General features: G+C 44.2%; 1 protein-coding gene across 1 annotated transcript; it reads left to right on the top strand.

Annotated features, from left to right (window-relative positions):
* The first annotated feature begins 3,333 nt into the window (after positions 1-3,333).
* LOC106612855 (exportin-5) lies at positions 3,334-24,363 on the top strand. The gene is made up of 33 exons (XM_014214435.2): positions 3,334-3,613; positions 4,439-4,560; positions 4,687-4,759; positions 4,999-5,136; positions 5,445-5,627; positions 5,723-5,749; positions 5,928-6,113; positions 6,374-6,450; positions 6,548-6,592; positions 6,754-6,850; positions 10,370-10,453; positions 10,663-10,788; positions 11,077-11,167; positions 11,309-11,437; positions 11,902-12,017; positions 13,061-13,216; positions 13,336-13,377; positions 13,503-13,592; positions 13,839-14,038; positions 14,200-14,296; positions 14,454-14,635; positions 17,728-17,828; positions 17,970-18,066; positions 18,191-18,327; positions 19,320-19,417; positions 19,707-19,753; positions 19,862-19,959; positions 20,644-20,703; positions 20,793-20,893; positions 20,970-21,077; positions 22,228-22,365; positions 22,551-22,718; positions 22,992-24,363. Exons 1-33 carry the CDS (start codon positions 3,509-3,511, stop codon positions 23,142-23,144), a joined length of 3,672 nt encoding a protein of 1,223 aa, XP_014069910.1. The 5' UTR covers positions 3,334-3,508; the 3' UTR covers positions 23,145-24,363.
* Positions 24,364-26,356: the final 1,993 nt, after the last annotated feature.

Raw genomic sequence — 26,356 nt, 5'->3', positions numbered from 1 at the left:
CCTTCTTTCTTTTTAAGCCCTTTTCAGCATTGGACCCGATCGATGATCCCAGAGAATCATTTGTTACTGGTGTTTTTTCATATACTATGTTTAGTGCTGTAGGCCTAAATACTCACTGCCAAATCCACATCTACTGCAGGAAATGGTTCGCTTAGGTTTCTCAGAGATGGATACATTTAGGATGTTATGTTCTCCTATTATTTGAAATACAATTAAAATAGGCCACACATCGACGTGAAAAGTAGGCCTACAATGTTTGATGGAGAGAGGGGGACTGTTTAGTATAGATCACGAGGGATTCCTTTCAAGCTTTTGCTAATGCCATGTTATTAAACTTGTTTTTACTGAAGCATCTAAAATGTTCATGGAAAATTACATGATGAATATTCAATATTAAATCTGTCACTCAGTGTTCAATTCATAAGCTACTGGTAGATAGATTGAAATAGGAAATTAAACATAGCTTACCCACCTCAAAATTACCCACCTGCTGTGCCAGGAAATTGCATTTCATTTAGATTGTCATTAAATTCGGTTATTTTTTTGTATTTTTTCATGATTTACTGAATCCAATGATGGTAAGCCCGACACTGCTTTGCTTCACCCATACCATTTCCTTGCCTATGTCGCCCTCCAGTGGCCAGATACTGTATCTTATGTAGGTATACCTTGTCAAACTGGTCTCGGAGCATTTCATATTATTCTGAATGTAAATGCGAAACACTCCGTTTAGTATGATATGTTACGTTTTGTATGGCATGTATTAATTTGTGGATGTCCATCATCCATTTAGTATGATATGTTACGAGTTGCAATTTATACAAATGTTACAAATTTGCAAAACGTACAGTATATTCCACATTTCCTAGATGTAGGATATGTTACAAATTCCAGTTTGTTGTTGCTAACTTTAGCTAGGTGGCTAACGCTAACGTTAGCTAGGCTAGGGGTAAGGGTTTAAGGTTAAGGTTAAGAGATAGGTTAAGTTTAGGGGAAGGGTTATCTAAAAGGGTTAAGGGTTAGGGGACAGGTTAGCTATCATGCTAAGTGCAAAGTAGCTAAGAAGTAGTAGTAGTTGCAAAGTTGCTAATTAGCTGAAATTATAAAGTTGTTCATGATGAGATTTGAACACACAACATTTACATTTTAGTCATTTAGCAGACGCTCTTATCCAGAGTGACTTACAGTAGTGAATGCATACATTTCATACATTTTTTTCCCCACAACCTTTAGGTTACTAGATGTTCACTTTATACGCCCGACCAACCACCCTCCTTTCGATTTTGCCTTAAGTATACTTCTGTCTTATTATGTAACCAACCAAAGCTAACATCATACCAATTTGAATGTCCCAGCTTTTCGCTTACTATGTTACATCTAGTCTATGAGACCAGGCAGACCTTATAGGTCAGTAAAGCAATTCATCTTCAATCTATCCATCAATAAAGTGACCAAAAACAGTTGCAAACAAACTTCTGAATGAAAGAGAAAACATAGCTGCATGTACGAAATAACATCACTTGGCTGTGCAACATCCTAAGTTGTCCAAAAAAATCCTAAAATGGTGGTGGAAAATTGTGTTTTATTAAGACGGTACACATATTTTTCCAGTTTCTTTCCGTCGACACACCATTGAAGCTAGTTAAGGAAATTATGCCTTTGCAGCCTGAATGGAGGATGTGAGCCAGTCCACGGTAGACAAAAGTGTATTAAAGGCTGGCTATGTCAATTAACCCTAGAAGACTTAGCACCCACTATCGGCTGCCTTGTCTAGAGAGAATCGACACTGGCCCAAAAGTCACATTTAAAAAGACAAAATTAAGGCATCTTCGACCAAATCTGTGTGCTGACACAATCCTTTGAATTAAATACATTATTTTGATGTTTATTTTTTATCACACACAGTACATTTGTCCCTATGGGCTCTTGCTAGGAAACTCTGAAATGTACAACCAGTTAGCAAGTCGGAAATGTTTGAGTTTCCTAGTTCCGACTAACACATAAACGCGGCATTGAGCCTCCTCTGGCAGTAGCCTTGACCCCTCGATCACACCAACAGCGTCATTGCCTTTGGTACACCATAAGTACATTCCTTTCCAATGGAACACTGCATATGCAGAGGCAGTTGCAGTGCGTTCTGTGTGGTGCATACATTGGATTTATCGAACATATGCGTCAAACTGTATGCGTAGACGGCTTGACAGAAATGGTAGCAGAAGGTGAACAAAACGAACAAAAGTTGTAGTAGAAGACAAGGACCGTTCCAATAATGCATTTCTTATTGGACTGCGTTCTTGGACAACAAGATTAATTTGGGAAATCCATTTGTAATATTGAGGACTGTAAAGAAAGCAGTGGGAAAGGAGGATTCAATCAAGGTGTCTAGAAGCGGCCTTGTTTTGTACTGGGGTAGCAGTAAATGTAAAAATTGACCAACTGAAGGGGAAGATTCCCGGTGTTTGTGATGCTCGTTGTTTGGTGCGACGCAGACAGGGTGGCGTGATTAGTGAAACAGAAGAGTCATTGTCTGTTCTTTTGAGTCTTGATGTTGAGTCTTTGCCCGACCAAGTGATATTAGGATATATAAGTTATCCTGTACAAGCTTCTGTGCCGAATACATTACGTTGTTACAGGTGTCAAGCTTATGGGCATGTGGCAGCAGTGTGTAGGAGGGAGGTTCCTAGGTGTGAGAAGTGTGCAGAAGGGCATGAGACAAATGAATGTGTAGCATTGGGGAAAGTAATGGTATGTGTTAATCAGAAATGTCCTGTGAGAGAGAGGCAGGTTGAGGTTTCCAGGATTAGAGTAGTGCAGAAGTTGTCATATGCTGAGGCATCGAAGAAAGTAGAGGAAGATGGGTCTAGGGGAGGGATCCTGAGAAGAGTGGTGTGAATAGTGTATCTATACCAGTACAGAGGGATAGGCCAACAAGTGATATATGTTTCAGTAAGATTGGATTTTTAGCATTTATAGCAATGGTTATCGACTGTACTGCAGGGATGGAACGTAAGTTGCAGAAAATTGAGGTTGTGGTGGCAGCTGCAGAGAGGTATTTTATTTACGTATGTGAGACTTGACACCATAAGAGTTACAAGGTGTGTTAAGTGGTGGTGTCCCATCCTTTCAGGTTGTTGGTCTGAGGTAGGACTAAATAGATTTAAATAGTTGAGTAGGGTGGTGTTATTTTTTTATTATTTGATAATTAGTTTTTTCTGAGTCTTGTGTTAGATGTTAGAGTTTTTCTTTATTTATTCAAACAAAGTATAAGGGAGTACTCCAGTCTAGTAGGTGGCGGTAATGCAACATTTATTGGATGCCAACCGCCGTTAAACCTCATTGAAGAAGAAGTAGTTTCGCTACTCTCGAACACGGCCGATGCCTATGGTTACGCCTGTGTAGCTAGCTACATGCTAATTCTCAAAGCGCGCTCAGTTGACCTATTTTGCAGGTGTTTTAAATGGTGCGGTACCGCTAGCTTTCATCTCATTTTTTGAAGACGCTACTCAATATGATGGGTGATCCGGTGGCTGAAATGTGTGATCAGCTTGTTAAAGCTGTGAACGTGATGATGGATGCGGAATCTAGCCAAATATATCGCCTGGAGGCCCTAAAGGTATCATGATGGCTAGATGCTAGTTTGCTAATGTTAGCTGGTAAGGTAGCCCAAAGGCCGGCAGATAGCTAACTAACTCGCTTTCCTATTTGCGATGTGATGCGATTGCTTGACTGAAAATGTGCACAAATGCATAGCTGTAACTTCACATTATAGTTCACATGTCCATTGCATGTGGCTTTCGGGTTCGCAGCGGTCTAAGGGACTGCATCTCAGTGAAAGAGGCGTCACTACAGTCCCTGGTTCGAATCCAGGCTGTATCACATCCGGCCGTGATTGGGAGTCCCATAGGGCGGCGCACAATTTGCCCAGCGTCGTCCGGGTTTGGCCGGGGCAGGCCGTCATTGTAAATAAGAACTTGTTCTTAAAAGACTTGCTGTATGAAATGAAATCATCAATGGGCGTAGCTAGATAGCTAACCTCATATGGCTAGCACCATAACGTTACCGTTTCATTCATTGCACGTAGAGCCATTGCTGCTGGTTGATGCCCTCAAACTGAATGAAAGATAAGCTAACGTTATGTCAACCATTTAGCCTAGTTAAATTGATTGCGTTGAATCAACTGAGTTATGCATTGTTTTGAGAGTTTCTTGTTAAATTGCTAGCCAGCTACTGGCAAGCTTTCCCTCCTAATCACTTCTCTCTGTAAAGCTCCATAAACTACATTGATAGCTATGACGGATATCATTGAAAGTTAACAGTTTTCACGTTTTATTCATCCATTCATGTGAGTTTGTCCTACACCTAGCTGGCTAGGTAGATACAGTAGCTAACGGATTGAGTGCATGTTATTAACTTGTCCATGTCGCTCTTTTATTTTTAGTTTTGTGAAGAATTCAAAGAGAAGTGTTCTTTCTGTGTCCCATGTGGGCTACAGTTGGCAGATAAAACCCAAACAGCAGTGGTGAGGCACTTTGGTCTACAGATACTGGAGCACGTCATCAAGTGAGTTCTTGAGTATATTGTACAGTCTATAATTCACATAGTTATCCTCAATGATATCAAGACATCCCCCTACACGTGCCAATGTGTTCCCCAAAACCTTGTTGTTTTTCTTCATGTTGAGAATAGGTTCAGATGGAACAACATGCCACAGCAGGAGAAAGTCCAGCTGAAGGACTGTGCTATGGGGCTGTTGTCAACTGTGAGTCTGTTTGGGTGATAAACACCCAGTTAGTGTCTTCATTTTGCTATTTCTCTAGAAAAAGTATGTGGCAGATAAGATGATGAATGGAATTACTGGTGGTCTGTCGACACAATTACAAATATACTTTAAAAAAGTCAAACAAATTCCCCAATTTTGTGCGATCAGTTAGATGTACATGAATGAATATGCTGACACTAGTCTGTTCCCTGACTCTGGCACACTGCCTCCCTCTGCAGGGCACATATCCTATCCTGGAGGAGGAGAGCCACATCAAGGACGTTCTCTCGCGGATCATAGTGGAGATGATCAAGAGAGAATGGCCTCAGCACTGGCCTGACATGCTCAAGGAGATGGAGGCACTCACCAGTCTAGGGGTGAGTTGGCACGTTCCCGTTCAGTGTTTCCCCTAGGTTTTTATGTTGGTGTGGTGCCTAGGCTCCCAGAGCAACTTGAAGGGCTGAAAACATCAGAGCATTCATTTGGAGAGAAACAAAACTGGGGGTGGAGGGAGGGGGCTTATTGAAAATGGAAGGGAGAAAGGATTTGGTTGTAATCCATCCACCAGCGTAAGGGTGAGTCGGCATGTTCCAGTTCAGTGTTTCCCCCAGATTTTTATGCTGGCGGGGTGCCAAGGCCCTGGAGCAATTTTCAGGGCTGAAACCATCAAAGCGTCCCCCCCCAGGAGGCCCAGACAGAGCTGGTGATGTTGATTCTGCTGCGGCTGGCAGAGGACGTGATCACCTTCCGGACCTTGCCCACCCAGCGCCGCCGGGACATCCAGCAGACCCTCACCCAGAACATGGAGAGTATCTTTAGCTTCCTGCTCGCCATCCTGCAGCTCCACGTCGACGAGTACCGCAAACTGGTAAACAGACAATGGTTATGTCTTGTTTTAAAAAAAATGTGCAGAGGTTTTTTTGACCTCTTTTTATTGATACTCTCTTTTTGTACTTCTTCCAGAAAAGAATACCGGGCCAAGAATTGCAGGTAGGAAAGTGTTTTTGATGTATTATATCCACTTTCTGATGTTATATTTACATATTATATTCACATTTAGACACCCAGCTAGAGACTTTTCTGTTTTGTGAGCGTTACCCCCCTCTCCCCTCACTCTCTCATCTCTCCCCCCTCTTCTTCTCCCCCCCTTCTTCTCTCCCCCGGTCAGGCCAAGGCCCACTGTCGGGTAGGCGTGGCCACTCTAAACACCCTGGCAGGCTACATAGACTGGGTTGCCCTGGCAAACATCACCAATGACAACTGTCACCTGCTGGAAATGCTGTGTCTGTTGCTCAGTGAGACAGAGCTGCAGCTGGAGGCTGCAGAGTGCCTGCTCATCGCCATTAGCCGCAAGGTTAGTACAGACTACACAGTACTAGACATTCCCCTTTCTGCAATCAGACCTTGTAGGACAGGACACGCCCCTTTCTGTCAGGACACGCCCCCTTTCTGTTCGGACACGCCCTCTTTCTGCAGACTACTCTGTAGGACCGGACCAGATATTTTTTCAAGACATTGGAATGAATAATGCAGGTCTACAATTACTGTATTATTAGTCAGACACATCACAGGGCAGAGAACTGTCATCTTAACATGCTTGGTGTGTCTCCACAGGGGAAGCTGGAGGACAGGAAACCACTCATGGTGCTGTTTGATGACGTTGCCATGCACTACATCCTCTCTGCTGCACAGTGAGTACATTCCCCTCATCACCCACAAGGCCTGGGTTTACACATCAGCATTGCTAGCTCATTCTGGCTTCTAATTCTCATTGGTTTGTGGCTACAGGTCTGCAGATGGAGCAGCAATATGCAACAAATCCTCTCCAACACAGTGAGTAGCCTACACATGTTGGTATTCAGCGTCAGAGTTCTTGTCCAGCGTTGTTATTTAGCATTCGAGTTCATGGGGCTTGGTACTTTTTTCTTTCAGTGAAGTGTGCTACGATGCTTAAAAATGCACTTTAAGTAAAGTTTGATTTGATTTCCTCCCAGGCCGGTGGGGGTGGGGGTGGTGGAGACACACTACACCTTCCTGAAGAGGCTATGTCAGGTCCTGTGTGCCCTGGGCAGCCAACTCTGCTCATTAGTGGTGAGTCTGGCTCAGGCTTTCCATTAGGAAAATGTGGCACCGGACAACTTGACCGGGAAGATATACATTTTCCTGCCATTTGAGAAATTTACCGTACCCATATGTATTGGGTGCATAATGCATTAGGGCGTCCAGCCACGGTGCTCAGAATGACACATTTAGATTATGGTAATTCATCTTAACAGAACATGCAACTCATGTAATGAAGCAGTCAATGAAACACATTTTCAAACACTTACCAAAATGCAATTCGCAGGAAAACACCATTCTAAACAGCGCACCTGTTAGCGCTTCCATATGTGACAGAGATGAAAATCTCTGTTAGAAACTGAGAAAGAGGGGGAATCTAAAGAGGCAATAACAAGAATGGGTTGCTAATATGACTAGGATTGTTGATATGAAAACCAATAGAACAGGAGAGAAATGTCACATCGGTGGGTCCAATACCGAAGTACATTTGCCAAAATTATGTAATTACTCCTGTCTATACAGAAATAAAATACCTCACCACAAAGCTTGACTAAGCCACAGAGGAATCGAGCTTCTTAAAAAAAAAAATGCTGTGGATTGTTTCAAATCACAAGCTGATAGGCCTATGCTTATTTGGAAAGCCCGCAGCTTGGGCAGCGCGTGTGGCTATAGGTCTGGCTGATTGAGTTGTGGCTGTCAGTGAAAAGCATCTAAAATATGTGTGAAGATAATGTGTCTTGAGTATAATTAAAAATTGAGACAAGAAGGGGAGGGGTGTGTGGCGAAGATATAGACGAGTCTCTCCAGAATGGCTCAGCTGTCTCCTGCCAATACTTGCATATTCATTGTGTGAATTGTTTGCCTTTAGATTACTTTTTTTTTAATCAATTCCCCATGACATATGTCACCAGTAGTAAATGTAACGTTAATCCCGTCAGTTTCTTTACATTAATTTCTGTTAATGCATGTATTAATTACAGTAATTTACCGTTCTCATTCTCAGAGTGGAAATGTTGCTTTCAGAGTTCACAACCTGCTACACTTGTGGGAAACAAGTTTTGGGTTATTTTATAACCATCATTTGAGATTTGTACATTTTATTCATTGTCTTTTGTTTGAAGTGCTCCATGTGAGCAATGAGCATGTGTCTGGTTTCTCTGTCCTGATAACTTTGAGGGAGCACACAAGTACTTGGCCTACTGCGCAGAAATGTAGGGAAGTGGGTTTTTTTAACACCCATTGCTAATATATTAAAACTATAGTACCTCATAGTAAACTATTTGAAAAATCTTTCCATTCTCCTCCTTGATAATCACTAATCCTCGGTGTGAAAGAGCAATGGAATTTATAGGCCTACTGCTGCATTTGCCTATAGTCTATGAGTTCCATGAGCTCATTTATTTAGTCGCCAAAGGATCACAGCGTATCAATGTGTCCCTATGGCAGAGGTTGGTGATCTCGTGTTTAGTTGACTTTTTAAAGTTCAGATTTTAGTTCTGAGTTGTATGATTAACCATGGTCGGATTTTGCCTATAGGCTACTTTGAAGCAAGTTAAGACATGCCTCATGATATGAAATAAAGCATTTCAGGTTTCAAACAATGAAGTAGTCTTTCAAAATGCGTACTGCCTCCAACTCACATTGTAAAGTGGTGGGTGATGCGCTGATAGCCTGTTGCCTGCACTTGAATGATGAACGTGAGGCGCGCTTTAATTACCACTTGAGAAATACAAATAGTAGCTATTTTTAATTGTGCACCAAAACAGTTTTTAACATGCTATTGCATTTAGATTTATTGCTTATAAAAGCACATGGATTTTTCTTGCAGCGCCCCAGGTGGTTGCTACTGGAGTAAAACATGTCAAAATAGGCTGTGTGTGTGTGTGTGTGAGATAGATGTTGGATATGTAAGGTACATGATGACTAACGAAAATACTCACAGGCCAATTTAATTCCAGTAAATAATGCAAATTAACCTATACACTGAAGCATGATGGTCAAATGTATTTACACTACCGTTCCAAAGTCTAGGGCACTTAGAAATGTCCTTATTTTTTAAAGAAAAGCTATTTTTTATCAATTAAAATAACATCAAATTGATCAGTGTAGACATTTTAGCTGGAAGCGGCTTTTATTTATTTTAATTTTTTTAATGGAATATCTACATAGTTGTAGAGGCCCATTATCAGCAACCATCACTCCTGTGTTCCAATGACAAGTTGTGTTAGCTAATCCAAGTTTATCATTTTAAAAGGCTAATTGATCATTAGAAAACCCTTTTGCAATTATGTTAGCACAGCTGAAAACTGTTGTCCTGAATAAAGAAGCAATAAAACAGGCCTTCTTTAGACTAGTTGAGTATCTGGAGCATCAGCTTTTGTGGGTTCAATTACAGGCTCAAAATGACCAGGAACAAAGACCTTTCTTCTGAAACTCATCAGTCTATTCTTGTTCTGAGAAATGAAGGCTATTCCATGTGAGAAATTGCCAAGAAAACACCAGTCTCAACGTCAACAGTGAAGAGGCGACTCCGGGATGCTGGCCTTCTAGGCAGAGTTGCAAAGAAAAAGCCATATCTCAGACTGGCAAATAAAAGATTAAGATGGGCAAAAGAACACAGACACTGGACAGAGGAACACCTGCTTAGAAGGCCAGCATTCCGGAATCGCTTCTTCACTGTTGATGTTGACCCTGGTGTTTTGCAGGTACTATTTAATGAATCTGCCAGTTGAGGACTTGTGAGGCATCAGTTTCTCAAACTAGATACTGTAATGTATTTGTCCTCTTGCTAAGTTGTGCGCCGGGGCCTCCCACTCCTCTTTCTATTCTGGTTAGAGAAAGTTTTTGCTGTTCTGTGAAGAGAGTAGTACAGTGTTGTACAAGATCTTCAGTTTCTTGGCAAGTTCTCACATGGAATAGCCTTCATTTCTCAGATCAAGAATAGACTGACAAGTTTCAGAAGAAAGTTCTTTGTTTCTGGCCATTGTGAGTTTGATTACAGGCTCATAAATGCTGATGCTCCAGATAATCAACTAGTCTAAAGGACGCCAGTTTTATTGCTTCTTTAATCAGCACCACAGTTGTCAGCTGTGCTAACATAATTGCAAAAGGGTTTTCTAATGATCAATTAGCCTTTTGAAATTATAAACTTGGATTAGCTAACACAACGTGCCATTGGAACACAGGAGTGACGATTGCTGATAATGGGCCTCTGTACACCTATGTAGATATTCCATTAAAAAAATCAGCCGTTTCCATCTACAATAGTCATTTGATGTTATTTTAATGGACAAGAAATGTGCTTTTCTTTCAAAAACAAGGACATTTCTAAGTGACCCAAAACTTTTGAACGGTAGTGTACATTGACTGTTATTTCCATAACTGAATAAAAAGCATTATTTTGCCATTTAGATTTGTCTTTCTCCCAGTCATTTTGGCCGGCAAGTTTTCGGCTTTTTGTTTTATCGGCCAAAAGCCGTAAAAAATAAATAAAAAAAGTGCACGTGGGTGTGTTGATTGTGTCATTTGTGCTATGTGTTTCTAATGCAGGGTTCAGATGTGGAGGTAGCGGTACCTGCAAACCTTAGCAAGTACACAGAAGCGTTCCTGGCCTTCACCACACACCCAAGCCAGGTGAGTTACCTAGTGTTAAAATAAAGTACTAGCCACAGCTCCTCGAAACAAATTCCATACAGGTAGCTAACACTACTGTTTCTCCATATCCCACTTTGTCAAATCTGGTCCTCGAGCACTGAACGTTGAGACGTAGTATTCTTACATTTTTTGATGTGTTCTGATAATCTACCCTACTCTGAACTAAAGTATTTGTCTTTTCCCACCAGTTCCTTAGGTCTTCCACCCAGATCACATGGGGAACTTTGTTCAGACATGAGATTCTCTCCAAGGATCCTGTCATCATCCAGATGACCATCAAGTACTTTAGAGCCACCATGACCAACCTAGTCAAGGTGAGACAGACTACAATGTACGTGCATCCAAGACTTTGTGCAGTTGCACATTAAAGCATCAAAATGTTCATTAGAAAAAGTGAGCATGTAAACGACTCAGAAATTGAGCTACACACGAAGGCACAAAATTATACATCCAAAATATAAATAACAACTACACCGAAATCCCCAACATAAATAACAACTACACGGAAAGGTTTAGCTCTTCCACTATGCATACTTTGTCTCTACATACAAGGTTCTTTTAATTCTATGAATTGCTGTTCTATATTGTGTTCCTCCTGCTAGACTGGTTTCCCTTCCAGCAACGACAGTCCCAGCTGTGAGTACTCCCGTCATGACTTTGACAGTGACGAAGACTTCAACTCTTTCTTCAACTGTAAGCAATGTGACTCCTATTGTATTTGAATACTTTAGACTTATACAATATTAATATAATTAATTTTTCTTGCCATTAAAGAATATTTTCTCCAGTTCGTTCCTACTGATCACGACCCTGATGCTTGTGTCCGTGTTCCAGCGTTCCGAGCGCAGCAGGGGGAGGTGGTCCGGAATGCGTGTCGTATTGTCCCCTTGGAGGCCTTCCAGATTGCAGCAGAGTGGCTGCAGTATCAGATCAGTACGCCCATCGATATCGGATCCACTGTGTGTACGTGCTGCTTCTTGACTGTGGCGATCTGGGGAGGGGGATCGTGTGTGTGTGTGTGTGTGTGTGTGTGTGTGTGTGTGTGTGTGTGTGTGTGTGTGTGTGTGTGTGTTTGGGGTGGTGGGGGGGGGCACTGATGGTGAATGTGTCAGTATGAAACTGATTGAATGTCTTGGAGGAGTCCATTTGATTGCTCAAATCCAGAGTTTCTCATATCACGGAAGGAGGAGGTTTTTAAAAAGGAAATCCGTCTTTATTTGTATGAGATGAGTTCTCACTATTAACAAAAAATACATGAATTCTCGTAACCACTCTGAAAGGGCGCCAAGTGACAGGAAATGATGGCTCGAGAGATACTGTTGATGCGTGTTAACTAATCAGCCTGATTAACTATAACCTCTTTTTTTCCTCTTTTTACTCCTGCCTCGTTTTTCTTCTCTTTCCGGTCTTCCTCCTTTTCTTTCCAGCTAAGACGGCTGAGGGGCGGTGTTCTATCCTGTCTCCGTCAGCGGTCCAGTGGGATGCTATGACCTTCTTTACAGAGAGTGTTGTGGGAAAGATCTTTAAGAACGTGGAGGATGAGGTACAATCTGCCAAATGAGAATAGCTACCCACAGCAGAGCGATGGATAGAGCAAAAATAGTATTTTACAGAGGAGGGTGAGAGGGGTAGAGAGGGCAAAGTGTTAACGCTGCCAGGCGGGTGCCCTTGATGGCAACAAAATGTGTAGGGATTTTTGAAAGACAAAACTATTGATTCATAGTTTTCCCCCCATGGATCAAAAACATAAACTAGTGTTGGTGTAACTTTATTTGAAGAGTCCGTAATAAGTCATTTATAAGGCAGTCAAACTGATCACCATTTTATTAATTACTACTCCTACATTTGTAAATGTTAGTAAGGTAGTCATTCACAACAACAAAATGGAAATATACTGAACAAAAATCGAGGGATTGGCTGAACAGATCGTTGGTTCTGCCTTTGTCTCCCTCGACAACGTGCCTGACCACAGACTCCGCACCATGCTCCATATCCTTCTGTCCCATTAGCTGCCAATCACATATGAACGCAACAATTTCAACGATTTTACTGAGTTACAGTTCATATGAGCAAATCAGTTAATTGAAATGAATTCATTAGGACCTAATCTATGGATTTCGCATGACTGGGCAGGGGCGCAGCCACTGGTGGGCCTGGAAGGGCATAGGCCCACCCACTTGGAAGCTAGGCCCACCCACTGAGGAGCCAGACCTAGCCAATCAGAATGAGTTCTTCCCTACAAAAGGGCTTTGTTATAGACATAAATACTCCTCTTTTGCCAGGTGCTGCTGGAATGTCTACCAATGGCATGCCCATCTTTTGAGAAATTACACTGGTCACTGAAAACATTTATAAAGCATAAATAGTGCTGACTTTAGGGGCGCAAAAGTACTTTACTGAAGATTAGTAAATGGTTTATAAATGTGGGAGTAATGATTAATAAATGGTGAACACACACTATAAATGGTTTATTACGGACCCTTAAAATAGTGTTACCCAAGTGTTATCAATGTAATGAAAGGAAATTGACGATGTTGATGATGTAGAAGAAACCCTGACTCTAGTGTCCCTCTGCCCCTGCTGTAGAAGTTGCCTGTAGACCAGGGCATTGAGCTGCTACAGGCTGTGTTGAACTACAACACCAGAGACCCTCTCATCCTGTCCTGTGTCCTCACCAACGTCTCCGTCCTCTTCCCCTTCGTCACACACCGACCTCACTTCCTGCCTCAGGTCCTCTACAAGGTGAACACACACCCGTGTGCTCAAACGCATGCACACCGATCTACAATATCTCTCTCCTGACCTTTTGTGGATCGTGTCCACCTTTTTAAAATTGAACTTGTTCTTCTTTTCCTTCCCAGCTATTTGCCTCCATCACATTTGAGGTGGTAGAGGAGAGTAAGGTGAGCCGTCTTAAATATTCTTAGGAGGGACGACAGATGTGCTCATGGGATTGTATAGAAGCAATAGGTATCCGAGGCTAAGTAGTCCATCCAATCATCAGTCTGATCTGGGATGTCATTTTCAGGCTCCTCGGACGCGTGCGGTGAGGAACATCAGAAGACACGCCTGCTCCTCCATCATCAAGATGTCTCGAGACTACCCACAATTCCTTCTTGTATGTGTCTGCAGTCAAGTTCATCCTACTCCTAGAGAAGGCTCACCCATCGCTGTGCAGTAGAAAGGAACAGCTGCTTTAAGTAGATACTGATGAAACCGTTGGCTATGACTCTTAGAACCACTGTACGGATGTGTGCAAATCTATTGCATCTTACAAGTGTATGTGTATCTGTGGGGGGATGTTTGGGGGTGTCTGTTTTTCACGTACATCTCTCTCACACTCGCTCTCTCTGTCTCCATTCAGCCGTGTTTTGACATGATGTATAACCACGTGAAGAAGCTGTTCTCCAGCGAGGCTCTGTTGAACCTGCTGGAGAAGTGTGCTCTGATGGAGGCCCTGGTCCTCATCAGTAACCAGTTCAAAGACTACAACAAGCAGAAAAACTTCCTGGAGGAGCTCATGGCCACTGTGGCCGCTCGCTGGACCTCCGACGAGATGAGGCAGTATGTACACGCGCACGCTGTCTACACTGAACTGCTTACACGCACTGCATGCACACACGCGCCTGCACACAACATGCATACACACACGCTATTCACACTAAACTGTATACACCCACTTGCACTGTATTATACACTGGTTGTTCTCTCTTTGTGTGCATCAGTGTGCTGTGGGACCCTGCGCTGTTCCTGGACTTCGTTGGTGCTGATCAGCTGGTGGCTGAAGGCACAGAACACACAACGAGCATCAACAGGTCACGGGTAGGTGTGTGTGCGCACACGTGCGTGCGTTCTTGACTAAGTGCTAAAACTTTCTATGTGATGTCAGGCTTGCCAATTCAACCAGTTCTGCCAAAACTTCAACTGTATTGAAATGTTTCTTATTCACTGTTTGTCTCACCCCCACCCTGCCCTCCAGTTGAGTTTCTGTGTGTACACCATCCTGGGGGTGGTGAAGAGGGCCCGCTGGCCAGCTGACCTGGAGGAGGCGAAGGCAGGGGGCTTTGTAGTGGGCTACACCCCTAATGGAGCCCCCATCTACAGAAACCCCTGCAACGCCCAGGTCCTGGCTCTGCTGCCCAACCTGCTCGCCCTCATCAGGTAAGGGGGTGCTGGAGAGAAAGACCGTGTGTTTGTGATGATGATGATGAAGATGGTGATGAGGATGATATAGTGTTTGTGATAATGATGCTGTTTGATTGTGGTGATAGTTTTTGATAATGATGATGATGCTGTTTGATTGTGGTGATAGTTTTTGATAATGATGATGATGGTGTTTGATGTGGTGGTGATGATGGTGTTTGATGTGGTGGTGGTGATGGTGTTTGTGGTGGTGGTGGTGATGGTGGTGGTGATGATGGTGTTTGATGTGGTGGTGATGATGGTGTTTGATGTGGTGGTGATGATGGTGTTTGATGTGGTGGTGGTGATGGTGTTTGATGTGGTGGTGATGATGGTGTTTGTTGTGGTGGTGGTGATGATGGTGTTTGATGTGGTGGTGGTGATGGTGTTTGATGTGGTGGTGGTGATGGTGTTTGATGTGGTGGTGATGATGGTGTTTGATGTGGTGGTGGTGATGATGGTGTTTGATGTGGTGGTGGTGATGATGGTGTTTGATGTGGTGGTGGTGATGATGGTGTTTGATGTGGTGGTGGTGATGATGGTGTTTGATGTGGTGGTGGTGATGATGGTGTTTGTGGTGGTGGTGGTGATGATGGTGTTTGTGGTGGTGGTGGTGATGATGGTGTTTGATGTGGTGGTGATGATGGTGTTTGTGGTGGTGGTGATGATGGTGTTTGATGTGGTGGTGATGATGGTGTTTGATGTGGTGGTGGTGATGGTGTTTGATGTGGTGGTGGTGATGGTGTTTGATGTGGTGGTGATGATGGTGTTTGATGTGGTGGTGATGATGGTGTTTGTGGTGGTGGTGGTGATGATGGTGTTTGTGGTGGTGGTGGTGATGATGGTGTTTGATGTGGTGGTGATGATGGTGTTTGATGTGGTGGTGATGATGGTGTTTGATGTGGTGGTGGTGATGATGGTGTTTGTGGTGGTGATGATGGTGTTTGATGTGGTGGTGATGATGGTGTTTGATGTGGTGGTGATGATGGTGTTTGATGTGGTGGTGATGATGGTGTTTGATGTGGTGGTGATGATGGTGTTTGATGTGGTGGTGATGATGGTGTTTGTGGTGGTGGTGGTGATGATGGTGTTTGATGTGGTGGTGATGATGGTGTTTGTGGTGGTGGTGGTGATGATGGTGTTTGTGGTGGTGGTGGTGATGATGGTGTTTGATGTGGTGGTGATGATGGTGTTTGATGTGGTGGTGATGATGGTGTTTGTGGTGGTGGTGGTGATGATGGTGTTTGTGGTGGTGGTGGTGATGATGGTGTTTGTGGTGGTGGTGATGATGGTGTTTGTGGTGGTGGTGATGATGGTGTTTGTGGTGGTGGTGGTGATGATGGTGTTTGTGGTGGTGGTGGTGATGATGGTGTTTGATGTGGTGGTGATGATGGTGTTTGGTGATGATAGTGTTTGGTGGTGATGATAGTGTTTGGTGGTGATGATAGTGTTTGGTGGTGGTGGTGATGATAGTGTTTTGTGGTGGTGGTGATGATGGTGTTTGGTGATGATAGTGTTGGTGGTGGTGGTGATGATAGTGTTGGTGGTGGTGGTGATGATAGTGTTTTGTGGTGGTGGTGATGATAGTGTTTTGTGGTGGTGGTGATGATAGTGTTTTGTGGTGGTGGTGATAGTGTTTTGTGGTGGTTGGTGATGATAGTGTTTTGTGGTGTTTGGTGATGATAGTGTTTTGTGGTGTTTGGTGATGATAGTGTTTTGTGGTGTTTGGTGATGATAGTGTTTTGTGGTGTTTGGTGATGATAGTGTTTTGTGGTGTTTGGTGATGATAGTGTTTTGTGGTGGTGGTGATGATAGTGTTTTGTGGTGGTGGTGATGATAGTGTTTTGTGGTGGTGTGATGATAGTGTTTTGTGGTGGTGTGATGATAGTGTTTTGTGGTGGTGGTGATGATAGTGTTTTGTGGTGTTTGGTGATGATAGTGTTTTGTGGTGTTTGGTGATGATAGTGTTTTGTGGTGTTTGGTGATGATAGTGTTTTGTGGTGGTGGTGTTTGGTGATGATAGTGTTTTGTGGTGGTGGTGATGATAGTGTTTTGTGGTGGTGGTGATGATAGTGTTTTGTGGTGTTTGGTGATGATAGTGTTTTGTGGTGTTTGGTGATGATAGTGTTTTGTGGTGGTGGTGATGATAGTGTTTTGTGGTGGTGGTGTTTTGTGGTGGTGGTGTTTTGTGGTGGTGGTGATGATAGTGTTTTGTTGTGGTGGTGGTGATGATAGTGTTTTGTGGTGGTGATAGTGTTTTGTGGTGGTGGTGGTGGTGATAGTGTTTTGTGGTGGTGGTGATGATAGTGTTTTGTTGTGGTGGTGGTGATGATAGTGTTTTGTGGTGGTGATAGTGTTTTGTGGTGGTGGTGGTGGTGATAGTGTTTTGTGGTGGTGGTGGTGATGATAGTGTTTTGTGGTGGTGGTGGTGATGATAGTGTTTTGTGTGATGGTGGTGATATAGTGTTTTGTGGTGGTGATAGTGTTTTGTGGTGGTGGTGGTGATAGTGTTTGTTGTGATGGTGGTGGTGATGATAGTGTTTGTTGTGATGGTGGTGGTGATGATAGTGTTTTGTGGTGGTGGTGGTGATGATAGTGTTTTGTGGTGGTGGTGGTGATGATAGTGTTTTGTTGTGATGGTGGTGGTGATGATAGTGTTTGTTGTGATGGTGGTGGTGATGATAGTGTTTGTTGTGATGGTGGTGGTGATGATAGTGTTTGTTGTGATGGTGGTGGTGATGATAGTGTTTGTTGTGATGGTGGTGGTGATGATAGTGTTTTGTGGTGGTGGTGATGATAGTGTTTGTTGTGTGGTGGTGGTGATGATAGTGTTTGTTGTGATGGTGGTGGTGATGATAGTGTTTGTTGTGATGGTGGTGGTGATGATAGTGTTTGTTGTGATGGTGGTGGTGATGATAGTGTTTTGTGGTGGTGGTGATGATAGTGTTTTGTGGTGGTGGTGATGATAGTGTTTGTTGTGATGGTGAGAGTGTTTGTTTGTTATGATGGTGGTAAAGGGGAGTGTTTGTGATGAACAGGATGATAAAGAGGATGATGTTGTTTCTCTGTAGAACCCACAACAGCCTCTTCCTGCCGGAGAACATGTGTCGTCTGAGTGAGACGTTCTCCAAGGCCTACGACATGATAGAGGTGGAGAAGAACGTGGTTCTAGGTGAGAAGAACCACACTGATTCAATGGTTATGCACTGTACTGGTTTAGAAATCCTATATCAAAGGTTGGTAACCCGTGGCTATAATTTCCCCTTTTGAAGGATAATAAACAACCATGAATATTGTGTGTCCTGACCTGTAGGTCTGCCTCAGCCAGCCCTGGACATCTATGACCCTCCAGTGTATAAGACTCATCTAGAGCGCATGCAGGGATTCTTCTGTACCCTCTACGACAACTGGTGACTTCCTAACTTTGGATAGTCTTCTGCTTCCTCTTTCTCCACACACACAACCACCCAGTCTCGTGCTCTTGCTCATTTCCCCCTCTTCCTCTCTCTTGCGCACCCCCTGTTCTCTCTCTAGTTACCATACCCTGGGGAAGGCAGGCCTATCATTGCAGCAGGACTTCTACACCATCGAGGGATTGGCTGAACAGATCGTTGGTTCTGCCTTTGTCTCCCTCGACAACGTGCCTGACCACAGACTCCGCACCATGCTCCATATCCTTCTGTCCCATTAGCTGCCAATCACATATGAACGCAACATGCAACAATTTCAACGATTTTACTGAGTTACAGTTCATATAAGGAAATCAGTCAATTGATATTAATTCAGTAGGCCCTAATTTATGACTTTCCGATGACTGGGCAGGGGTACAGCCATTGGTGGGCCTGGAAGGGCATAGGCCAACCCACTGGGGAGCCAGGCCAACCCACTGGGGAGCCAGGCCAACCCACTGGGGAGCCAGGCCAGTCAGAATGAGTTTTTCCCCACAAAAGGGCTTTATTACAGACAGAAATACTCCTCAGTTTCATCAGCTGTCTGGGTGGCTGGTCTCAGACAATCCCGCAGATGAAGAAGCTGGATGTTGAGGTTCTGGGCTGGCGTGGTTCACATGGTCTGCGGTGGTGAGGCTCGTTGGACGTACTGCCAAATTCTTTAAAACGACATTGGCGGCAGCTTATGGTAGAGAGATGAACATTACATTCTCTGGCAACAGCTCTGGTGGACATTCCTGCAGTCAGCATGCCAATTACACGCTCCCTCAAAAGTTGAGACATCAGTGGCGTTGTGTGACAAAACTGCACATTTTAAGAGTTGCCTATTATTGTCCCCAGCACAAGATGCACCTGTGTAATGATCATGCTGTTTAATCAGCTTCTTGATGTGCCACACCTGTCAGGTGGATGGATTATCTTTGCAAAGGAGAAATGCTCACTAACAGGGATGTTAACAAATGTGTGCACAAAATGGGAGAGCAATAAGCTTTTTGGGCGTATGAAACATTTCAGGGATCTTTTATTTCAGAGCATTGAACATGGGACCAAGACTTTGCATGTTGCGTTTTATATTTTTTGTTCAGTGCATATATTAATTTTGTTCAGACAAAAAGGGAATATGTTATTGTTAGTGATCAAATACATTGATAGAGCATTGACTTTACATGTACAGTATCCATTCAGTCCAACTGTGTTCCTTAATGTGTGTTAACGGGTGTTCCTGAAGCAGCTGGTGGTGTCATGTCCTCAGGAGTGCTACAACAGTCTGCTCTGCCCCCTGCTGGGCCCTCTGTTCGCCTACATGCTACAGGTCTGAACTCTCACGTGTTTTCCCCTTGTGCCTGTGAAGTAATATACCAAAAAGGAGAGTTTCTTTGCATGTAAAAATAAAAATTAAAAAAAACAACACAAAACCAAAAACAAAGTACTCACTACAAAAAAGGTTAACTGTGGTACAACTACCAAAGGAACAGAAATCAGCAGCTGATCAAACACTCCGAGCATGCTTATTGTCATGCTCACTAGTAGTCAGTCACCATTAATAAGAAATAGGACAACTCATCATGTGACGTGTTGTCTCTCTGTGTTTATTTATACAGAGACTCAATCTCAGGTGGCAGATCATCAACCAGAGGAGTACTGTCAGGTAAGATGTGTCCATCTGTGGGTCCTTATGAAGGCATGCGGTCTCTTTGAATGGGTAGGTTTTCTTGTGCCAGTGGTATGTTGACAATCTCCTTCCCTCTGTGTGTAGTGGGGAGGAGGAGGAGGACGAGTCGTGCGAGGAGAATCAGGAGATGCTGGAGGAGCAGCTAGTTCGGCTGCTCACCAGAGAGGTTCTGGACCTGCTCAGTAAGTCCACACTTTTGGGGAAAAAGGTCAGATTATTGGGATGCAGGGAGCGATTCAGTAGCACTTTCAATTAGAGGCCTTCACGGGTCCAAATAACTCCATTCAGAATATACAGTAGCAGCCTACCGGTTGGCTGTTGGTCATTGTAGCCTGTCCTTCTCCTTTAACTTGGAATTCCGTCATTTTAATTCCATCTTCCATTCATTAGATGTCTCCTAACTTTTGCCCCAAACAGCGGCTCTATGACTGTTAGCCTATTGCCGCTTTGATGACTTGTGATTGGCCAACAACAAGCTACACGCACCACGCTCGTGAAAAGCAAGAGCAGCAGCATAAATGTCTCTCTTTCTCTCCTTCAGCATTCGGATCTGTACGTGTCCTTGCAGTCAAGTCACTTAAATTTACACTTGACAATCCGATCAGACCCGTGACATTATGTAGAATTCTTGATCCAGACCCTCTTGGGTATTCGGCTACAGGTGGATCCGTGAAGACCTGTACTTTCAGTTTAGTTTCTCCATTGAGCATGTATTTATTTATTTTGTCCTGGAGAAGGATTCATCTAATTCTGAGAAACTGGACCTATGAATTTACCTCTGCTGCACATCCATATTTGATAAATGTGGGTATATGGGGTTTATTTCAGTCTAGCCATGTGTCCTAACGTTGATCCTTTCCCATCAGCTCACGCCTGCATAATGAAAAAAATGCCTGAGCCAGCAGGGAATAAGGAAGATGTGGATGGTAAGTGTTCACTTGTTTTCTAGGGAAGAAAAGTGTTACTTAGGTCCACCCCCTTCACTCTTCCCCTTCCTTTTTGTGTGTGTGTGTAGAGGAGGAGATGATGTCCACTGAGTCCCAGGCGGTCGCTGCCTCTCCAGCCCAGCCAACAGGCGAACTGACGGAGCTGGGGAAGTGTTTTCTCAAACACGAGGTCAGCACAACACACACACACACCGGAGCATCTACCCATGGCAGTGTGATGGGACTCTTTCTCTCTCCCTCTGCAGGACATCTATATGACCTTGTTGACCATCTCGTTCACCTCTCTGTCCTGGAAGGACACCAGTAACTGTCACCGCAGCGCCTCCATCGTGTGCTGGACCCTGCTACGACAGGTAGGCTACACACAGGACAGACTGACAGCAACTTTCCATCCTGAGTACTCCCTATCCATTTCAGCTTCCTTTTCCTCTCGCTCCCTCCTTTCTCAGTGTCTGTCTGACCATGTTTGTGCTTCACTGCTGTGATTCGATGACTCCTCCCTCCACTCTGCTCTCTCCCTCTTTCACTGTGCCTGTCTCTCCCCCTCTCGCCTCCTCTCTTCACTGTGCCTCTCTCTCCTCTCTCTTCACTGTGCCTGTCTCTCCCCCTCTCGCCTCCTCTCTTCACTGTGCCTGTCTCTCCTCTCTTCACTGTGCCTGTCTCTCCTCTCTTCACTGTGCCTGTCTCTCCTCTCTTCACTGTGCCTGTCTCTCCTCTCTTCACTGTGCCTGTCTCTCCTCTCTTCACTGTGCCTGTCTCTCCTCTCTTCACTGTGCCTGTCTCTCCCTCTCTTCACTGTGCCTGTCTCTCCTCTCTTCACTGTGCCTGTCTCTCCTCTCTTCACTGTGCCTGTCTCTCCTCTCTTCACTGTGCCTGTCTCTCCTCTCTTCACTGTGCCTGTCTCTCCTCTCTTCACTGTGCCTGTCTCTCCTCTCTTCACTGTGCCTGTCTCTCCTCTCTTCACTGTGCCTGTCTCTCCTCTCTTTCACTGTGCCTGTCTCTCCTCTCTTCACTGTGCCTGTCTCTCCTCTTCTTCACTGTGCCTGTCTCTCCCTTCTCTTCACTGTGCCTGTCTCTCCTCCTCTCTCTTCACTGTGCCTGTCTCTCCTCTCTTCACTGTGCCTGTCTCTCCTCCTCTCTCTTCACTGTGCCTGTCTCTCCTCTCTTCACTGTGCCTGTCTCTCCTCTCTTCACTGTGCCTGTCTCTCCTCTCTTCACTGTGCCTGTCTCTCCTCCTCTCTCTTCACTGTGCCTCTCTCTCCTCCTCTCTCTTCACTGTGCCTCTCTCTCCTCCTCTCTCTTCACTGTGCCTCTCTCTCCTCCTCTCTCTTCACTGTGCCTCTCTCTCCTCCTCTCTCTTCACTGTGCCTCTCTCTCCTCCTCTCTCTTCACTGTGCCTCTCTCTCCTCCTCTCTCTTCACTGTGCCTCTCTCTCCTCCTCTCTCTTCACTGTGCCTCTCTCTCCTCCTCTCTCTTCACTGTGCCTCTCTCTGTTGTGTTCAGGTTGTAGGTGGGAACCTTTTGCCAGAGGCGGTCACATGGTTCTATACCAGTGTTCTGAAGGGACTGCAGATGCATGGGCAGCATGAGATATGCAACTCAGCCCTCACACAACTGGCCCTTCTTATGTACGAGAACCTGGTGAGTGTCACATTCTCTCCCTCTCCTAACTCTTCCTCCCCTCCCTGGGTCAGCGGCCGCGGTACATGGAGCTGAGGGCTGTGATGACTCGGATCCTCAGCATCAATCACTCTTCTGTCTCCTGTCCTGCTCCTCCCTTCCTCGACAATTTACCCTTTCCTCTCTTCCCTCCCTCCCTGGGTCAGCGGCCGCGGTACATGGAACTAAGAGACGTGATGACTCAGATCCCCGACATCAATCTGGAGGCTCTAGACCAGTACGACCAGCGGCTGCTGGAGCCCAGCTCCGCTCAGAGGTTGGGAGAGAAGAAGAGGAAAGACCAGTTCAAGAAGCTCATTGCTGGCACTGTGGGGGTAATAACATCACCTGCCACCAGGGGGAGGCTTCTATTTCGTTTTTTCTGTAAAATGACCTGCAGCAAAGACCTAGAATTATTTCATTGAAAATAATGTCTGAAATGTGTCCATTGTGACTTTTGAAATGTATTTTAATTAAAGGATGTAAGTTGTGCTGTCAGTATTTGTTTTAATAAGTTGAATTGAGTAGGGCCTGCACACTCCTATTTAACAAGACAACCATTCAATCCAAACCGATTCTAAATTGTTCTTGATCTCTCCTACCCACAGAAAGCTCTGGCCCAGCAGTTCAAAAAGGAGGTACATATCCGAAATCTTCCGTCTCTCTTTAAGAAGCCGAAGCCTGAGAAAAGGGACATTCTGGAGACCAGTGAGAGTGGAGCACTAGCAGCGCTCTTCTCCCCAGCACTGGACGACATCTAGGAGCACAGAGGCCCTCAGTCTGGCCTGACACACACACACACATACAATCAGCTGTTACAGGACTTCCACTGGACTAGCATACACACAAACATGCATACATACACTTTCTATCCTCCCGGGGGAATTTTACTCCCGAAGGATTGGCTCAACAAGTGTTCGACGTCTCTACCCTATCGATCGACAGTAGGATGAATGGACTCTACAAATTGTGGCAGCCTCCCCATTAGGACAAAGGGAATCAGAATATTCTGTCAAGGACTGAACCCTGCTAACTGCTCGCTAATATTTATCCAAATAATGTGAGTGTCTGTCTGCCTTGATCAGAAATATAGAACAATATGATGATGGTGATTGTCCATCAACAGGACATGGCTTTTGCCATAAACCCTGCAGGTTGTAAATGGTAACAAAGAATTGCATTTATACAGCACATTTCCTCACTAGCACAACACATTTCGCTTTAATTGTGTTTTAGTAGATCCGCGAACATAGAACATCCACCTGGGTGCTAAACGACAGCAGCCATTTTGTGCCAGAAGAACCTGAATGGGATCCAGTGAGCATGTCTGAGGTGTTAGACTTCAAAGTAGTCTGCTGTATAAGGAGAGCTATTTTCAAACCAATGTTTTGTACAGAATCATTACTCTGTTGATGGTTGAAGTAGAATTGTCATTGACTTTTTTTGCACTGGTTCTCCCAGCTGTGAACGTATGAGAAACCAGCACTGCATTCCACCTGTGTTAATGGAAATAGTTTGCCACAACATCGACTTTTGTTCGGCGGTATTGTTTGTGAAAACTGATCCAATGTGGTCAAGAGCCCATATTTTATGCCATCTGTTTTGTAGGTCATATTTGTGTGCATTTGGAAGAAGCTGCAGGCATGAATCTCAAATAAATTGGAAAAATAGGCACCCATTAATATGGGACCAAAGCCTGCTGATGTATCCAAATACATACAGAATGATCTGCATTTTTTGATGGCATAAAATATAGTCAGGGGACTTTGTTAGATCATTTTGGGAGGAATCTTAGATTTTTGGTATGAACTACCCCTTTAAATCTCCCAACCCTGTCAATAATTGATTGTTCACGTGGCCAACTTACTTTTTCCCTTAATGAATGTATAAAAAAACCAAACTTGTACGGGGGAAAAGTATTTAAAACTGTAGTGCTGTTTTTATATTTTGCTGTTTTTAAATAAAGGTAGACTTGAGTCATTTTAAATGTAACTTTTTTAAATATTTAAGGTTATTCGTTATTAATCCGTCCCTCCCATTGGTTCACCTTCTAGAGTCAGTGGCCAATTATGGTATGGAGTGATTTCAGTGCCATCAGATTGTATTTGAATTTTATCATTTTTAATTTGTTTTAGGATATTGAGTTTTATATTTTTGAATGTTTAATGCACAACTTGAATCATTGAATTCATACATTTTACTTGTATTTCATGATTTGAAACTGAATTATATGAATATTTATGGTAGATATTGAATTCATTGTCTGTATCAAGTTTACAAACCATCATGTGAAGTTATTCAAAGTTTCATATATTCAACTTCTCAGATTCAGTTTTCAAATTCAGCTTCAAAACCACAGCCAACATCCTGATACTTTGCCAGCAAGGAAAGGTAGAGGAGAACAGATACTTTTGGTCATATAGTGTATGTGCATACCTGCTCGTCGAACATCATATTATAAAATCATGGGTATTGATATGGAGTTGGTTTCCCCCCCTTTTCTGCTATAACAGCCTCCACTCTTCTGGGAAGACTTTCCACTAGATGTTGGAACATTGCTGCGGGGACTTGCTTCCATTCAACCACAAGAGCATTAGTGAGGTTGGGCGATTAGGCCTGGCTCGCACTCCGTGTTCCAATTCATCCCAAAGGTATTTGATGAGATTGAGGTCAGGGCTTTGTAGTCAAGTCAAGTTCTTCCACACTGATCTCCACAAATCATTTCTCTATGGACCTCGCTTTGTGCACGGGGGCATTGTCATGCTGAAAAACGAAAGGGCCTTCTCCAAACTGTTGCCAAAAAGTTGGAAGCACAGAACTGTCTAGAATGTCATTGTATGCTGTAGCATTAAGACATACTCGGTAGCGAGTGTTGCAACCAAGGACAGACTATTTTTTTATAATTTTATTTTTACCCCTTTTTCTCTCAAATTGGTAGTTACACTCTCTACCGAGTATGTTGTAATCGGCGCATGTGACAAATACAATTTGGTTTGTATTTTGATTTGAAGTGTGATTCATCACTCCAGAGAACGTGTTTCCACTGCTCCAGAGTCCAATGGCGTCGAGCTTTACATCACTCCAGCTTGTGTGCGGCTGCTCGGCCATGGAAACCCATTTCATGAAGCTCCCGACGAACAGTTATTGGGCTGACTTTGCTTCCAGAGGCAGTTTGGAACTCGGTAGTGAGTGTTGCAACCAAGGACAGACTATTTTTTTATAATTTTATTTTTACCCCTTTTTCTCCCCAATTGGTAGTTACAGTCTTGTCTCATCGTTGCAACTCCCGTACGGACTCAGTAGAGGCGAAAGTTGAGAGCCGCGTGTCCTCCGAAACACAACCCAGCCAAGCCGTACTGCTTCTTGACACAATGCCCGCTTAACCCAGAAGCCAGACGGACCAATGTGTTGGAGGAACCACCTGGCGACCATGTCAGCGTGCATTGCGCCTGGCCCGTCACAGGAGTTGCTAGAGCGCGATGGGACAAGAACATCCCTGCCGGCCAAACCCTCCCCTAACCCGGACGATGCTGGGACAATTGTGCACCGCCCCATGGGTCTCCACTGTTGCGGCCGGCTGCGACAGAGCCTGGACTCAAACCAGGATCTCTAGTGGGACAGCTAGCATTGCGTTGCAGTGCCTTAGACCACTGCGCCACTCAGGAGGCTGACAGACTATTTCTACACGCTTTAGCACTCGCCAGTCCCGTTCTGTGAGCTTGTGTGGCCTACCACTTTGCGGCTGAGCCATTGTTGTTTCTAGACATTTCCACTTCACAATAACAGCACTTACAGTTGACCAGGGCATACATTGATGAACTGACTTGTTGGGAAGGTGGCATCCTATGACTGTGCCACGTTGAAAGTCACTGAGCTCTTCAGTAAGGCCATTCTACTGCCAATGTTTGTCTATGGAGATTGCATGGCTGTGTGCTCACTTTTATGCACCTGTCAGCAACGGGTGTGGCTAAAA

Source organism: Salmo salar, chromosome ssa01 (genome assembly GCF_905237065.1).
Source record: "Salmo salar chromosome ssa01, Ssal_v3.1, whole genome shotgun sequence".
In the NCBI taxonomy this organism is placed as follows: domain Eukaryota; kingdom Metazoa; phylum Chordata; class Actinopteri; order Salmoniformes; family Salmonidae; genus Salmo; species Salmo salar.
Note: the sequence above shows the minus strand (reverse complement) of the source record. Positions and strands in the feature narration are given on the sequence as shown.